At 44.6% G+C, this 15581-nt stretch overlaps 1 protein-coding gene and 1 non-coding gene across 2 annotated transcripts; both read left to right on the top strand.

The window, feature by feature from the left end:
* The first annotated feature begins 1278 nt into the window (after positions 1-1278).
* Positions 1279-4190, top strand: LOC115111741 (proliferating cell nuclear antigen). Its single transcript, XM_029638108.2, has 6 exons — positions 1279-1678; positions 2534-2631; positions 2832-2899; positions 3020-3214; positions 3311-3434; positions 3547-4190. Exons 1-6 carry the CDS (start codon positions 1458-1460, stop codon positions 3621-3623), a joined length of 783 nt encoding a protein of 260 aa, XP_029493968.1. The 5' UTR covers positions 1279-1457; the 3' UTR covers positions 3624-4190.
* On the top strand, positions 2382-2452 carry LOC115112602 (small nucleolar RNA SNORD2). The gene has a single exon (XR_003860976.1). It is a non-coding gene; the product is annotated as a small nucleolar RNA SNORD2 (small nucleolar RNA).
* Positions 4191-15581: the final 11391 nt, after the last annotated feature.

The raw sequence follows: 15581 nt of genomic DNA, 5'->3' as shown, positions 1-15581 counted from the left end.
TCACCTTGTTCGAGAGATTTACACGGTTATCAAAAAGTCAAGGCAGGGTAAACTTACACAAAACACAGCTCTTATTTGAAGGTTTTCTAAAATCTCCAATGGGAAAAATGAAGGGTGGAAAAACGATTGGAACCATTTCCGTTTGACTGCTGGGTATTATGACACCACTGTGGGGCTCTATGGATCACATTCTATCAATGTGTCCCTATGGTAGTTTTATGATTTTACTTCAGATTGTTATGATTAACCACGTGACAGCGTTATTATTGAAGTTCCATGAAAATGTGCATAAATAAATATAACTGGCACGCAGATCAGAAGAAATCATAAGCTTCCAAACTCATGAGCTGCCTATAGACCCTTTTTCGAATACATCACACAGATGCGCGTGACTCTTGGTGGCAGTAAGAAAGTCATCGCCATCTGTGCCCATTCAACATAGCCTAGATTTACACTATTACTTCTAAACAAAAAAACGTTGGGTTCTCATGCGCTTACAATTATGGTTTGATTCTTGCTTGAACAGTCGCTACGATTATATTTGGTTGTGATCTTTGTAAAATAAATATTTTGCATGCAGCAGTTGTTAAAACGCTAATGCTCATTGATATTTTTGCTGGTGTTCTAAAAGAACTCCCCCCATGCTCTGTCATCAACTTGCGCGCATCGCCCTCGTGCTGCAATGTCTGCAAACAAAGAAATGGTCTATGGTCTTTACTATTGCACCAAATATATTTTCATAACTAAACCAACAGACCACAGCTTGTCGTTTCCAATGGGAACAAACGAGTCATAGTGGGCAGGTATTATGGGCAGAACCCAGTACACGATAGCGATATCATATTGGCGCAACGGCTACAATGTGAAGTGTGCGTGTGCAATAATTTAATTCGCCTTTGCACTCCTAAACAGCGCGATTTTCGTAAACTTTTGCAACGGGTAAAGTCTACAAAACTTAGTCCACTGTTCATAAAATATTTTAGTTTTGGGAACAGAAAACTGTAATGAGATCAAATGTTTAATCGATGTGAACATGTACAGTATGTCGGACTTGCTTATTTTTGTCACTTCCTTGCATTTGGGGAGGCGGTGGCAAATAGGTTGTAACGCATACCATTTTGGCTCAATGCATGCGTTTGACCGGTATGGACAAGTGGCTAAAATTAGATCAAGATGGAGAACAGCGTACCTCAGTTTCTTCCGTGGGAGGAGCCGGATTAGCACGTTTCTACGGAAATGACGCTTTCGCATTAAACCAAGTTTAGCGCGCGCGAGTGAGCTGCACAAACCATTTCCCCTCCAGGAAGAGACAACTCGTGTCGCACTTCGTGAAGCGAGAATAGGAGCTATTTTGTAACCAAGCTAGCAACATTTAGACCTAAAAACACTGAAGTTGACGGGAAAACGTCTCAGTAAATATTTTCTTAGTTCTACTTGAACCAAACACAGATTCCACCATGTTTGAGGCTCGCTTGGTACAGGGATCCATCCTGAAGAAAGTTTTGGAGGCTCTGAAGGACCTGATCACAGAGGCCTGTTGGGACGTGAGCTCGTCGGGTATTTCTCTCCAGAGTATGGATTCGTCCCACGTCTCCCTTGTTCAGCTTACCCTTCGCAGCGACGGGTTCGACTCTTACCGCTGCGACCGCAACCTCGCCATGGGAGTCAATCTTAGCAGGTGAGCATAACTGATTGAATATGGCAGTATGATTGTGAAGTTTAGCTTGCTAGTAAGCCAGATAACGATAACTTAGCGTTAGTTTAGCAGGAATGTAGTTGTTTTATGATTTGTCTAATTGGCTGGATTTACTGCCAGATAGTAAGGTAACTAGCGTTAATCTGGCTTCTTGAGTTAGCGTCTTGAAGGTGTACTCTCCTGTCATACCATACATATTTTTTTACTATAACAAGAGGACATATTAGATGTTAAGTTTTAGTTACGGGCATGTTACCGTTATACTGCAACATGTATGGTGCAAAGCCGCCTTTTGAAAATGATGTGTGACGTAATTTGAGCGCCAAATCCACTGCTTTCTCTGGGTGATGGTTGGCGCGAATTTCTCAAACCCGCGAAGGTCAGCTGACGTCAGTCACTATTGTTCTGAAATTGGCTAAATGGGTCAAATGATCACGCTTACCAACCACATACAATCACATTATCATAATGTGTCCTCTAACTGTTAGTAGATCTTGACTTCGACAATGGTGTTTCATGTAGTGTCATGATGATTTACACTTGAATCACATGGCCACATAGCCAATGAAAGAGCAGAGTTAAATGATTCAAATAAGCCAATTATTCAAATAGCCTTACACAACATGTCGGATCTCCATGTCATCTTTACAGGGTGTCAGCAATTTAAGAATATATGATGTTTTTTGAGTGAAATGATGGCTTATCATCTTTCGGGACAGACCTGATAATGGTGACAACTTTATGTACTGATCACTCAAAAAAAGGAGTACTGTTTTAAAACTTGTTCCTTTAACAGTATGCCAGATACTGACTGGTCTACCACCCTCTTCCTCCTAGTATGTCAAAGATCCTGAAGTGTGCTGGGAATGAGGACATCATCACTCTCAGAGCAGAAGACAACGCAGACACACTCGCCCTTGTCTTTGAGACTCTCAGTGAGTACCTTTATCTATCCGTATCAATAGCTCTACTCTTCCTGTAGGGATTTCATTTCGAGCTTGATTTGATACATTCCCTAAATAGAGGTTCATACCATTAGTAAGACTTGAAGTGTCAGGCACCATGCAAAAGCATTGTTATCATTTATGTATGCTTGGTAATATATTAATTGTGTTAATTGGTCTCACTCTTTCAGACCAGGAAAAGGTGTCTGACTATGAGATGAAGCTGATGGATCTTGATGTAGAACAGTTGGGAATCCCAGTAAGTGTTCTTCTCCCAACATTCAATAATTAAGTCATAATAGTTGTAGTGGCGGTAGCATTTGTCACCAGATCACACCACCTCAGTAGCCACATTCTCACATGTCGTTCTCTTCCCCAGGAGCAGGAGTACAGCTGTGTGGTGAAGATGCCATCGGGGGAGTTTGCCCGTATCTGCCGTGACCTTTCTCAGATTGGTGACGCCGTTATGATCTCTTGTGCAAAGGATGGAGTTAAGTTTTCTGCCACGGGAGAGCTGGGCACCGGCAACGTCAAGTTGTCCCAGACCAGCAATGTGGACAAGGAGGAGGAAGCTGTAAGTATAGGGGGTGGTCTGTGTCCCAAATGAGGACTCATTACCTGTATAATGCACTGTATTATTTGAGACCAATCCCTCCTTCCTTACACTCAGGTGACTATTGAGATGAACGAACCAGTCCAGCTGATCTTCGCGCTGAACTACCTTAACTTCTTCACCAAGGCCACACCCCTTTCCAAGACCGTCATCCTCAGCATGTCTGCAGACATCCCCCTCGGTAGGTACCCTGCCCCCTAACGAGACCCATAAACACACACCGTAGTATGTACTGTGGGGTTTTGTTTCCTGATGTCTGACTGATCTAATTTGACTCATCTGTTCTTTGACAGTGGTGGAGTACAAGATAGCCGACATGGGCCACGTTAAGTACTACCTGGCACCCAAGATCGATGAGGAGGCTTCCTAAACCTCCCTGGTCAAAAGTCCAATGGAAAAACGGGGTTGGTTCCTACTTCCTGTGGCTGGGGAGGAGGTACTTCCTGTTGTGAGAGAGGGGAAGGGATGGCATCGCTGTTGGGGTTTTGGTTTTATCTGTATTCTACATTTCTGCGTGGTGATAGTTTGGCTAGCTCTTCCAGCATCCATGAGTGGGGTTATGGTAATATGGGTCTAAATACAGGTCGATGTCTCTGGATACGTTCACTGATATCAGCTGTTTGGTTAATGCAGTCTGAATTGAGATTGATAGTGTCTAGATACCGGTGAAAGGGTTCTACTAATGGATCCCCCTGTCTTTTCTATGACCAGTGTTCTTATTCAAGCTCATTTGTTGACCTGTGACCTATCTAGCCCCCTGAGGAAGATCAACAGACTTGTCCACTCATCCCTCTTTCTCACTCTCCCTGTCATCTGTTTGGAAAACAAATTCTCATTCCGATTTGTAGATATGTCTGTAAATATTTTCTGTGGTCATGTTAACCACCCCAGTTTTGTATTCATGAACTCAATGTCACAATAAATAATTTGATTGTGATTTATGTAGTATGCACACTTTATTTGCAACCACAAGGTGGTGCCCAAGACCATACAACTATCTGAACTGACTGCGCTGTTTAATTTGCGGGCTGGATTCCTGGACACAGATTCAAATTCATTTTGGACTAAGAAGCACTTGCAACGGGGAATCCTTTGAATGTCATTTTTATTACAGGATTGGCTTAATTTGTGTCCCTGAACTGGATTTTAAAAATTAAATGGTGTTACCATCTTTTAAATAATGGATGCTTTATCCTGAACAATTTAAGTGTATTTCAACTACTAGTGCATGTTTTAATGCTAATATCAATGAACCATAGGTGTAGGTATACATTCTCACTAAACATATCGGGTCAGGTGGTTCTTCAAATTAAGGTTTGATTGGGATAAAGTAATCTGATCACATTTGTGGTTACTACCTGGAGCCTTAACATAATTCCTTGCATTCTTGCCTTTCTCAATGTACACATGCAGCATCAATCCATTACTTTGTGTTGCCATACATGTGATAAAGCTATTTGCTTTTTGGCTGCAGTAAAATGTACCCTGGCCCAGGATCTGTTTGTGCCTTTGACAACTATTGCTGACATTATCAAACCGAACAATTGTTGCCATGATGGCACAAACAGACTGGCGCTAAAGGCTATAAGTAAATGGGCTATGTACCTGGCAATTATCTCTATGGGGCTGGCCAACACAGTGCAGTAATTCTGGGTTTTCTAAACTGAAGCCTTAATCCCATTGGTACGTCTGGCTCCAGTTACACCCCTCCACTGTACTCTCAACCTTGGCATATCACTGGGTTCAAACAGCCCAAAAGCAACAAAAGGATTACAATCTCACTAGATAGCATTTCTATATTCCATTCCCAGCTCTCAAAACTCGTCTGCTGACCTGCACTGCGTTAGTATCAAAAGCAACCAGGGGAAATTGTGTTCTCAAATGTTCTCAATCTCTGATGCTCCCTCATAAAACCTTTATTTCCATGTTTCACAGTTTGCATGACAAGTTTACGCATCACTGAGATTCAGTGAAAGTGACCCAACTTCCACTGGAGGTAAAATAAAGACTGCCTTTCAAAGGTTGCTCACTCTAGGCAATGATTCCATCCTTCCCCCTTATCAGGGAGGAAGCCTAGGTAAGGACTTTATCCCCTGAAGACTTTAATTTCATAAAGTAATTCATCTTTATCTTGATGTGAGTGGTTAATTAAATATTGAGGGAGCTATCACAGCTTAACTGAACATGTCTTTATCAGTCTAGTCCTCTGGTGACAGGTCCGTCTCTTCTCTGGTTAGCCCCTTGCATTTCTCTCTCCTCCAGCCTTTCTCTCTATCCTCCCTTGCTTTTCACTTCCTCCAGCCATGTTTATTAAATGGTTATTTATGCCCATGCATTCTAATCATTTTAAAAGTACAGTAGCAACCTTTCTATTATAATTATTGCTGCACAATCCTTAGTCATTTATCACACCACATCTCTTGAGCCAGGCAACTCATAAAGATTCACCCAGTAGCCTATATGAAGTATTCTTGCCTGGCTATACCCATCCATATCGCTTCGGCCAAATGCCTCACCCACTAATGTTTCTGCTACACGGCGAGTCTGGATTTGTCGCCTTGTTCACATCCAAAAAGCTCTCTTTCCATTTCCCCTGAAAACAGGAACATCCAGATGTTGGGGACTCAGCAGAGGCTATTGGAATGTGAACACATTCCGATCATTCTCATTGGTCCCAGAAACTGATTGGTTGGGCCAGAGCCTAAACACCTGGGTAAAGCATACTTTCAGAACTAGTGATTGGCTTTAATGCTCTGATTGGTTAGAAACGATCCAATCGCGGATGACTTGTTTTGTACAACGCCCCTCTCTTTGATGTCAGCATCTACGACTTCAACAATGGCAGTCTCAGACTGAATATCTGTAGCGATAGAGCAGTAGAATTATACTGAACAAAATATAAATGCAACATGCAAAGATATACAGTTCATATAAGGAAATCAGTCAATTTAAATAGATCATTGCGACATGGGGCTGTGCATTAACATGCTGAAACATGAGGTGATGGTGGCGGATGAATGGCACGACAATGGGCCTTAGGATCTTGTCATGATATCTCTGTGCATTCAAATTGACATCGATGAAATGCAATTGTGCTCGTTCGTAGCTTATGCTTGCCCATACCATAACCCCACCATGGGGCACTCTGTTCACAACGTTGACGTTCTCACGATGGCGCCGGAGGGGAAGGCTACCGCCTTATCAGCTCTCAACCAACAGTGCGATTTTGTTTGTTTTTTCGCGTTGTTTGTAATTTGTTTTGTACATAATGTTGCTGCTACCGTCTCTTTATGACCGAAAATAGCTTCTGGACATCAGAACTGCGTTGCTCACCTCAAACTGGACAAAGAGTTATTCTTCAATGAGTTGGACGGGAGGGATTTACTACTACAGACACCCGACCAGGCCAAGATCCCCGTGATTCGCTGGAGAAATTTAGATTTAGTGAAAAAAGATCTGGGTGCCTTGTGAGGATCAGGCGATGAGTGGCTAATCTTCCTTTGCCTTCCGTCCTGCTAGCTAATGTTCAATCACTGGAAAATAAAGTACGAGCTGAAAGCATGTATATCCTACCAACGGGACATTCAAAACTGTAATATCTTATGTTTCACCGAGTCGTGGCTGAACGACGACATTAAGAACATACAGCTGGGGGTTATACACTACATCGACAGGACAGAACAGCAGCCTCTGGTAAGACATGGGGCGGGGGCCTATGTATATATGTAAACAACAGCTGGTGCACGATATCTAAGGAAGTCTCAAGGTTTTGCTTGCCTGAGTATCTCATGTTAAGCTGTAGACCACACTATCTACCTACAGAGGTTTCATCTGTATTGGCACTAAAAGCGCGCTCAATGAGCTGTGTACCGCCAAAAGCAAACAGGAATATGCTCATCCAGAGGCAGCACTCCTAGTGGCAGGGGACTTTATTGCAGGGAAACTTATATCAGTTTTACCTCATTTCTATCTGCATGTTAAATGTGCAACCATAGCAGAAACAATTCAAGACCACCTTTACTCCACACACAGAGACGAATTCAAAGCTCTCCCTCGCCCTCCATTTGGCAAATCTGACCATAATTCTATCCTCCTGATTCCGGCTTACAAGCAAAAATTAAAGCAGGAAGCACCAGTTTTATCAATGGCTTTATCAATAAGTGCATCGAGGACATCGTTCCTACAGTGACTGTACGTACATACCCCAACCAGAAGCCATGGATTACAGGCAACATTCGCACTGAGCTAAAGGGTAGAGCTCCCGCATTCAAGGAGCGGGACTCTAACCCGGAAGCTTATAAGAAATCCCGCTATGCCCTCCGACAAACCATCAAACAGGCAAAGCATCAATACAGGACTAAGATCGAATCGTACTACACCAGCTCTGACGCTAGTCGGATGTGGCAGGGCTTGCAAACTATTGCAGACTACAAAGGGAAGCACAGCCGAGAGCTGCCCAATGACACGAGCCTACCAGACAAGCTAAATAACTTCTATGCTCGCTACAAGGCAAGTAACACTGAAACATGCATATGAGAGCATCAACTGTTCCGGGTGACTATGTAATCACGCTCTCCGCAGCCGAGGTGAGTAAGACTTTCAAACAGGTCAACATTCACAAGGCCGCAGGGCCAGACGGATTACCAGGATGTGTACTCCGAGCATGCGCTGACCAACTGGCAAGTGTCTTCACTGACATTTTCAACCTCTCCATGTCTGAGTCTGTAATGCCAGCATGTTTTAAGCAGACCACCATAGTCCCTGTGCCCAAGAACACTAAGTTAACCTGCTGTGGCAAACCTCTTCAAGGTTATGAGCGTTTGTCACAAACTAAGTGGTAAACTATCACCCAAGAATGAGAGTTCTTTCGAACAGGACAGTACCTGTGTGTTTGTTTCTCCGTCCTGGTCCACCCAGGCCGTAGGCGAGGTCAAGGATAGCAGGGTTCGGTACACGAATCGGGTTCTCGGTAGGTCCAGGTCCAAACGCCAACAGGTAAGTCCAAAACAATCCAGCTCATACACAGTAAATCCAGCCAATCTCTATAGTCTCTTTCTCTATTGTTCATAGCTCCTTCCAGCACTCTCTCTTCCTCTTCCTGGTTTTTCTTGACCCTTTATCTGTGAGTCGGCTCCACCTTCTGAGGGTTCCCCTTGCTTCTGGGACTTGTAGTTTTGGCGGTCGGCCATTTTGTGATCTGTAGTTCTGACAGGGGTGGCCATTTTAGTGATCGGTCAGAGCCCGTTTATTAGTTCTGCTCTCACATATCTGCCACTTATCACTCGACCCCCTTCTTTGCCACACTGCCTAAATGATTACCGACCCGTAGCACTCACATCGGTAGCCATGAAATGCTTTGAAAGGCTGGTCATGGGTCAAAACAACACCATTATCCCAGAAACCCTAGACCCTCTCCAATTTTCATACCGCAACAACAGGTTGACAGATGATGCAATCTCTATTGCACTCCACACTGCCCTTTCACACCTGGACAAAAGGAACACCTATGTGAGAATGCTATTTATTGACTACAGCTCAGCGTTCAAGACCATAGTGCCCTCAAAGCTCATCACTAAGCTAAGGACCCTGGGACTTAACACCTTCCTCTGCAACTGGATCATGTACTTCCTGACGGGCCGCCCCCAGCTGGTAAAGGTAGGTAACAACACATCCGTCACGGGGGCCCCTCAGGGGTGTGTGCTCAGCCCCCTCCTGTACTCCCTGTTCACTCATGGCTGCACGGCCCGGCATGACTCCAACACCATCATTAAGTTTGCTGATGACACAAGAGTTGTATGTCTGATCACCGACAATGATGAGACAGCCTATAAGGAGAAGGTCTGAGACCTGACCGTGTGGTGCAAGGACAACAACCTCTCCCTCAACATGATCAAGGCAAAGGAGATGATTGTGGACTACAGGAAAAGGAGGACCGAGCGCGCCCCCATTCTCATTGACGGGGCTGTAGTGGAGCAGGTTGAGAGCTTCAAGTTCCTTGGCGTCCACATCACCAACAAACTAACATGGTCCAAGCACAGCAAGACAGTCGTGAAGAGGGCACGACAAAACCTATTCCCCCTCAGGTGACTGTAAAGATTTGGCATGGGTCTTCAGATCCTCAAAAGGTTTTACAGCTGCACCATCGAGAGCATTCTGACTTGTTGTATCACTGCCTGGTATGGCAACTGCTCGGCCTCCGACAGCAAGGCACTACAGAGGGTAGTGCGTACGTCTTAGTACATCACCGTACGGCCTAGTACATCTATACCAGGTGGTGTCAGAGGAAGGACCTAAAAATATAAAAATACTCCAGCCACTCCAGTGATAGTCTGTTCTCTCTGCTACCACATGGCAAGCGGTACCAGAGCGCCAAGTCTAAGTACCAAGAGGCTCCTAAACAGCTTCTACTCCCAAGCCATAAGACTCCTGAGCAGCTAATCAAATAGCTTCCCTGACTATTTGCAAAATTTGATTTGATTTAACATGAGCAAACCTCTCACCCACACCCAGCGCCCGCCTTCAACGTCGTTTTAGAGAATTTTTCAGTACGTCCAACCGGCCTCCCAACCGCAGACCACGTGTATGGCATTGTGTGGGTGAGTGTTTTGCTGCCCTAACCCACCTGGACAAGAGGAATACCTATGTGAGAATGATGTTCATCGACTACAGCTCGGCATTCAACACCATAGTACCCTCCAAGCTCGTCATCAAGCTCGAGACCCTGGGTCTCGACCCCGCCCTGTGCAACTGGGTACTGGACTTCCTGACGGGCCGCCCCCAGGTGGTGAGGGTAGGCAACAACATCTCCTCCCCGCTGATCCTCAACACGGGGGCCCCACAAGGGTGCGTTCTGAGCCCTCTCCTGTACTCCCTGTTCACCCACGACTGCGTGGCCAGGCACGCCTCCAACTCAATCATCAAGTTTGCGGACGACACAACAGTGGTAGGCTTGATTACCAACAACGACGAGACGGCCTACAGGGAGGAGGTGAGGGCCCTCGGAGTGTGGTGTCAGGAAAATAACCTCACACTCAACGTCAACAAAACTAAGGAGATGATTGTGGACTTCAGGAAACAGCAGAGGGAACACCCCCCTATCCACATCGATGGAACAGTAGTGGAGAGGGTAGCAAGTTTTAAGTTCCTCGGCATACACATCACAGACAAACTGAATTGGTCCACTCACACTGACAGCGTCGTGAAGAAGGCGCAGCAGCGCCTCTTCAACCTCAGGAGGCTGAAGAAATTCGGCTTGTCACCAAAAGCACTCACAAACTTCTACAGATGCACAATCGAGAGCATCCTGGCGGGCTGTATCACCGCCTGGTACGGCAACTGCTCCGCCCTCAACCGTAAGGCTCTCCAGAGGGTAGTGAGGTCTGCACAACGCATCACCGGGGGCAAACTACCTGCCCTCCAGGACACCTACACCACCCGATGTTACAGGAAGGCCATAAAGATCATCAAGGACATCAACCACCCGAGCCACTGCCTGTTCACCCCGCTATCATCCAGAAGGCGAGGTCAGTACAGGTGCATCAAAGCTGGGACCGAGAGACTGAAAAACAGCTTCTATCTCAAGGCCATCAGACTGTTAAACAGCCACCACTAACATTGAGTGGCTGCTGCCAACACACTGTCATTGACACTGACCCAACTCCAGCCACTTTAATAATGGGAATTGATGGGAAATGATGTAAATATATCACTAGCCACTTTAAACAATGCTACCTTATATAATGTTACTTACCCTACATTATTCATCTCATATGCATACGTATATACTGTACTCTAGATCATCGACTGCATCCTTATGTAATACATGTATCACTAGCCACTTTAACTATGCCACTTTGTTTACTTTGTCTACATACTCATCTCATATGTATATACTGTACTCGATACCATCTACTGTATGCTGCTCTGTACCATCACTCATTCATATATCCTTATGTACATATTCCTTATCCCCTTACACTGTGTATAAGACAGTAGTTTTGGAATTGTTAGTTAGATTACTTGTTGGTTATCACTGCATTGTCGGAACTAGAAGCACAAGCATTTCGCTACACTCGCATTAACATCTGCTAACCATGTGTATGTGACAAATAAAATTTGATTTGATGTCAAATCAAATTTTATGGTAGAGAAATTAACATTCAATTCTCTGGCAACAGCTCTGGTGGACATTCCTGCAGTCAGCATTGTGTTGTGTGACAAAACTGCACATTTAGAGTGGCCTTTTTTTGTCCCCAGCACAAGGTGCACATGGATAATAATCATACTGTTTAATCAGCTTCTTGATATGCCACACCTGTCAGGTGGATGGATTATCTTGGCAAAGGAGAAATGCTTACTCCTAGGAATGTAAACATGTGTGCAAAAAATGTGAGAGAAATGAGCTTTTTCTCCATATGGAACATTTCTGGGACCTTTTATTTCAGCTCATGAAACATGGGACCAACACATGTTGCTTTTAATATTTTTGTTCAGTGTAAATTCAGTGGTCAGGCAATGATTTCTTTCCTCTACATATTCCGTATACAGTATGCTTTTCACTCTGTCCTGGAGTGCCCTTTCTGCCAACTCAGCTTTTCTGCTCATTACTCCACCTTACTTATCTCTCTAGTGCATTACTTTCTCTCTCTCTCTTGTTCTCTTTCTCATTCTGTCTCATTCTCTCTCAGTGCTCTCTTGCTCTCTCTGTCTAGTCTGTAAATTGCTTTTTAGAGATGTGGGATTTGGGCCAGAGACAGGGCGAGATAAGGGGACAGGGCGAAACGCCCTCTTCTCAGAGGGAAATTAGTTAACGCTGTGAGAGCTGCGTTACAGATAGAGGGAGGAGTGCAGGTTACTTTGGTTTTACTCTGGGTATAGATGGGTGTAGAGGGAACAGTGACTACCCTCTAAGAAAAAAGTCTTAAATCTCAGTCTTAAATCATTTTCCATGCACAGTATGTGCCTGCATTTAGTTTTCATGCTAGTGAAAAGAGAATCCACTCTCACATAGGTACGTGGTTGCAAAGGGCATCAGTGACTTTTAACATCGTGATTTGCCAAGGCAGGATACTCTGAGCGCAGCCCTATCCAGAAATCTGGCAGTGGCTTCGGATTAAGTTCAATTTCCACAGAACCGCTTGTTGCAATTTCAATGAGGCTCTCTTGTTCACTGGAGGCAGGTCATGAAAGAGATAACGAATCCAGTTGTTTGTGTCATCCGTTTCGGGAAAGTACCTGCGTAATTGCACACCCAACTCACTCAGGTGCTTCGCTGTATCACATTTGACATTGTCCGTAAGCTTGAGTTCATTTGCACACAAAAAAAATCATACAATGATGGAAAGACCTGTGTGTTGTCCTTGTTATTGCAGACAGAGAAGAGCTCCAAATTCTTAATCATAGCCTCAATTTTATCCCGCAAATTGAATATAGTTGCGGAGAGTCCCTGTAATCCTAGATTCAGATCATTCAGGCAAGAAAAAACATCACCCAGATAGGCCAGTCATGTGAGAAACTCATCATCATGCAAGCGGTCAGAAGTGAAAATGATGGTCAGTAAAGAAAACTCTAAGCTCGTCTCTCAATACAGAGACAATGCAGAAAATGCACAAGAGTTCAGGGGCCTTGCTTGAACATTTTCACTGTAGTGTCCAAAGCATATTTCAAGCTGTCAAGCATTCCCTTGGAAGCAAGAGCCTCTCGGTGGATAATGCAGTGTACCCAAGTGGCATTGGGTCAACTGCTTGCAAGCGTCTCCCTGTCATGGTTTTTGCACCATCAGTACAGATACAAACACATCTTGACCACCAAAGTCCATTTGATGTCAGTACTTAAAAAAATATATATCCAGTTGTCCTGGTTTCCACTGGTTTGCAGAAGAGGATGTCTTCCTTAATTGACCACTCCATAAACTTAATGGACATATACCAGGAGCTGATTTTTAATTTTTTTATTTCACCTTTATTTAACCAGGTAGGCCAGTTGAGAACAAGTTCTCATTTACAACTGCGACCTAGCCAAGATAAAAACAACAACACAGAGTTAGTTACGCATGGGATAAACAAACGTACAGTCAATAACACAATAGAAAATCTGTAGACAGTGTGTGCAAATTAAGTAAAGAGGTAAGGCAATAAATAGGCCATAGTGGCAAAGTAATTACAATTTAGCAATTAACACTGGAGTGATAAATGTGCAGATGAGGATGAGCAAGTAGAAATACTGGTGTGCAAAAGAGCAGAAAAAAAACAAATATGGGGATGGGGTAGGAAGTTGGTTGGATGGGCTATTTACCGATGGGCTGTATACAGTGGCAGCGATCGGTAAGCTGCTCTGACAGCCGATGCTTGAAGTTAGTGAGGGAGATATAAGTCTCCAACTTCAGTGATTTTTGCAATTCATTCCAGTCATTGGCAGCAGAGAACTGGAAGGAAAGGCGGCCAAAGGAGGTGTTGGCTTTGGGGATAACCAATGAAATATACCTGCTGGAGCGCGTGCTACGGGTGAGTGTTGCTATGGTGACCAGTGAGCTGAGATAAGGTGGAGCTTTACCTAGCAAAGACTTATTGATGACCTGGAGCCAGTGGGTTTGGCGACGAATATGTAGCGAGGACCAGCCAACGAGAGCATACAGGTCGCAATGGTAGTATATGAGGCTTTGGTGACAAAACGGATGGCACTGTGATAGACTGCATCCAATTTGCTGAGTAGAGTGTTGGAGGCTATTTTATTAAATGACATCCCCGAAGTCAAGGATCGGCAGGATAGTCAGATTTACGAGGGTATGTTTGGCAGCATGAGTGAAGGAGGCTTTGTTGCGAAATAGGAAGCCGATTCTAGATTTAATTTTGGATTGGAGATGCTTAATATGAGTCTGGGAGGAGAGTTTACAGTCTAGCCAGACACCTAGGTATTTATAATTGTCCACATATTCTAAGTCTGAACCGACCAGAATAGTGATGCTAGGCGGGCGGGTGCGGGCAGCGATCATTTAGTTTTACTAGCGTTTAAGAGCAGTTGGAGGCCACGGAAGGAGTGTTGTATGGCATTGAAGCTTGTTTGGAGGTCTGTTAACACAGTGTCCAAAGAAGGGCCAGATGTATACAGAATGGTGTCGTCTGCATAGAGGTGGATCAAAGAATCACCCGCAGCAAGAGCGACATCATTGATATATACAGAGAAAAGAGTCGGCCCAAGAATTGAACTCTGTGGCACCTCCATAAAGACTGCCAGAGGTCCGGACAACTGGCCCTCCGATTTGACACACTGAACTCTATCTGAGAAGTAGTTGGTGAACCAGGCGAGGCAGTCATTTGAGAAACCAAGGCTGTTGAGTCTGCCGATAAGAATGCGGTGATTGACAGAGTTGAAAGCCTTGGCCAGGTCGATGAAGACGGCAGTACTGCACAGTACTGTTTTTTATCGATGGTGGTTATGATATTGTTTAGGACCTTGAGCGTGGCTGAGGTACACCCGTGACCAGCTCGGAAACCAGATTGCGTGCGGAAACAGTACGGTGGGATTCGAGATGGTTGGTGATCTGTTTGTTAACCTGGCTTTTCAAGACTTTAGAAAGTCAGGGCAGGATGGATATAGGTCTGTAACAGTTTGGGTCTAGAGTGTCTCCCTCTTTGAAGAGGGGGATGCCCGCGGTCGCTTTCCAATCTTTAGGAATCTCAGACAATACGAAAGAGAGGTTGAACAGACTAGTAAGTAGACCAAAGTAATACATTTGGGCCAGATAACTCACAACGGAATCGGCCCGAGCTCAATCGCTGCATCCTAGCCATAAGTAATACTGCCTAAGGCGACCCAGACCCAGGCCACATGACGTCGGCCGAGTCCCCCGACTCTCAGCCGGAATCAGCCCAGATCCACTGTGCTATCTGGGTGGCTCTCGTGCTAGAAAAGGTTGGCGATCTCTGCCTTAATCCAAATTGATTTATAGTTAACTTGTCCGACCGTGCGGGAATCAAAACCACATGGATTAGCATATGAATTAGATGTCCTCTTTGTCCACATTTTGTCAATCATATTTCCTAAGGACTTGAGATAGGAGAGGATAAAAAAGAGTGGAGAAAGGGAGAAGGGACGGAGAGAAGAAAAGAGAGAACTCATGTTTTAGTTCAACTAGGCATCAAGAGGAATGAACTGAAGTGAGAGGAGATTGAATGGAAATGTTGTGTGTGCGTAATTGTGCATGTGTGCTTGCGTGTGTGTGTCTGTAGGCTACTGTGGTGTAGGACAGCCAGACCCTGGTTATTTTTATCCTACCAGCCAAGGGCAGGGTCCACAGAGGGTAAAAGCACTTTAATGCTCCATGTTACAC

Source organism: Oncorhynchus nerka, linkage group LG27, assembly GCF_034236695.1.
Source record: "Oncorhynchus nerka isolate Pitt River linkage group LG27, Oner_Uvic_2.0, whole genome shotgun sequence".
Classification (NCBI taxonomy): Eukaryota; Metazoa; Chordata; class Actinopteri; order Salmoniformes; family Salmonidae; genus Oncorhynchus; species Oncorhynchus nerka.
This window is presented reverse-complemented; position numbering and strand designations above follow the sequence as displayed.

Coding starts and splice junctions, on each gene's coding strand:
- LOC115111741 (XM_029638108.2), top strand. CDS start 1,458: ATGTTTGAGGCTCGCTTGGTACAGGGATCCATCCTGAAGAAAGTTTTG. Junction 1,679..2,533: donor ATGGGAGTCAATCTTAGCAG/GTGAGCATAACT, acceptor TCTTCCTCCTAG/TATGTCAAAGATCCTGAAGT. Junction 3,435..3,546: donor GTCTGCAGACATCCCCCTCG/GTAGGTACCCTG, acceptor GTTCTTTGACAG/TGGTGGAGTACAAGATAGCC.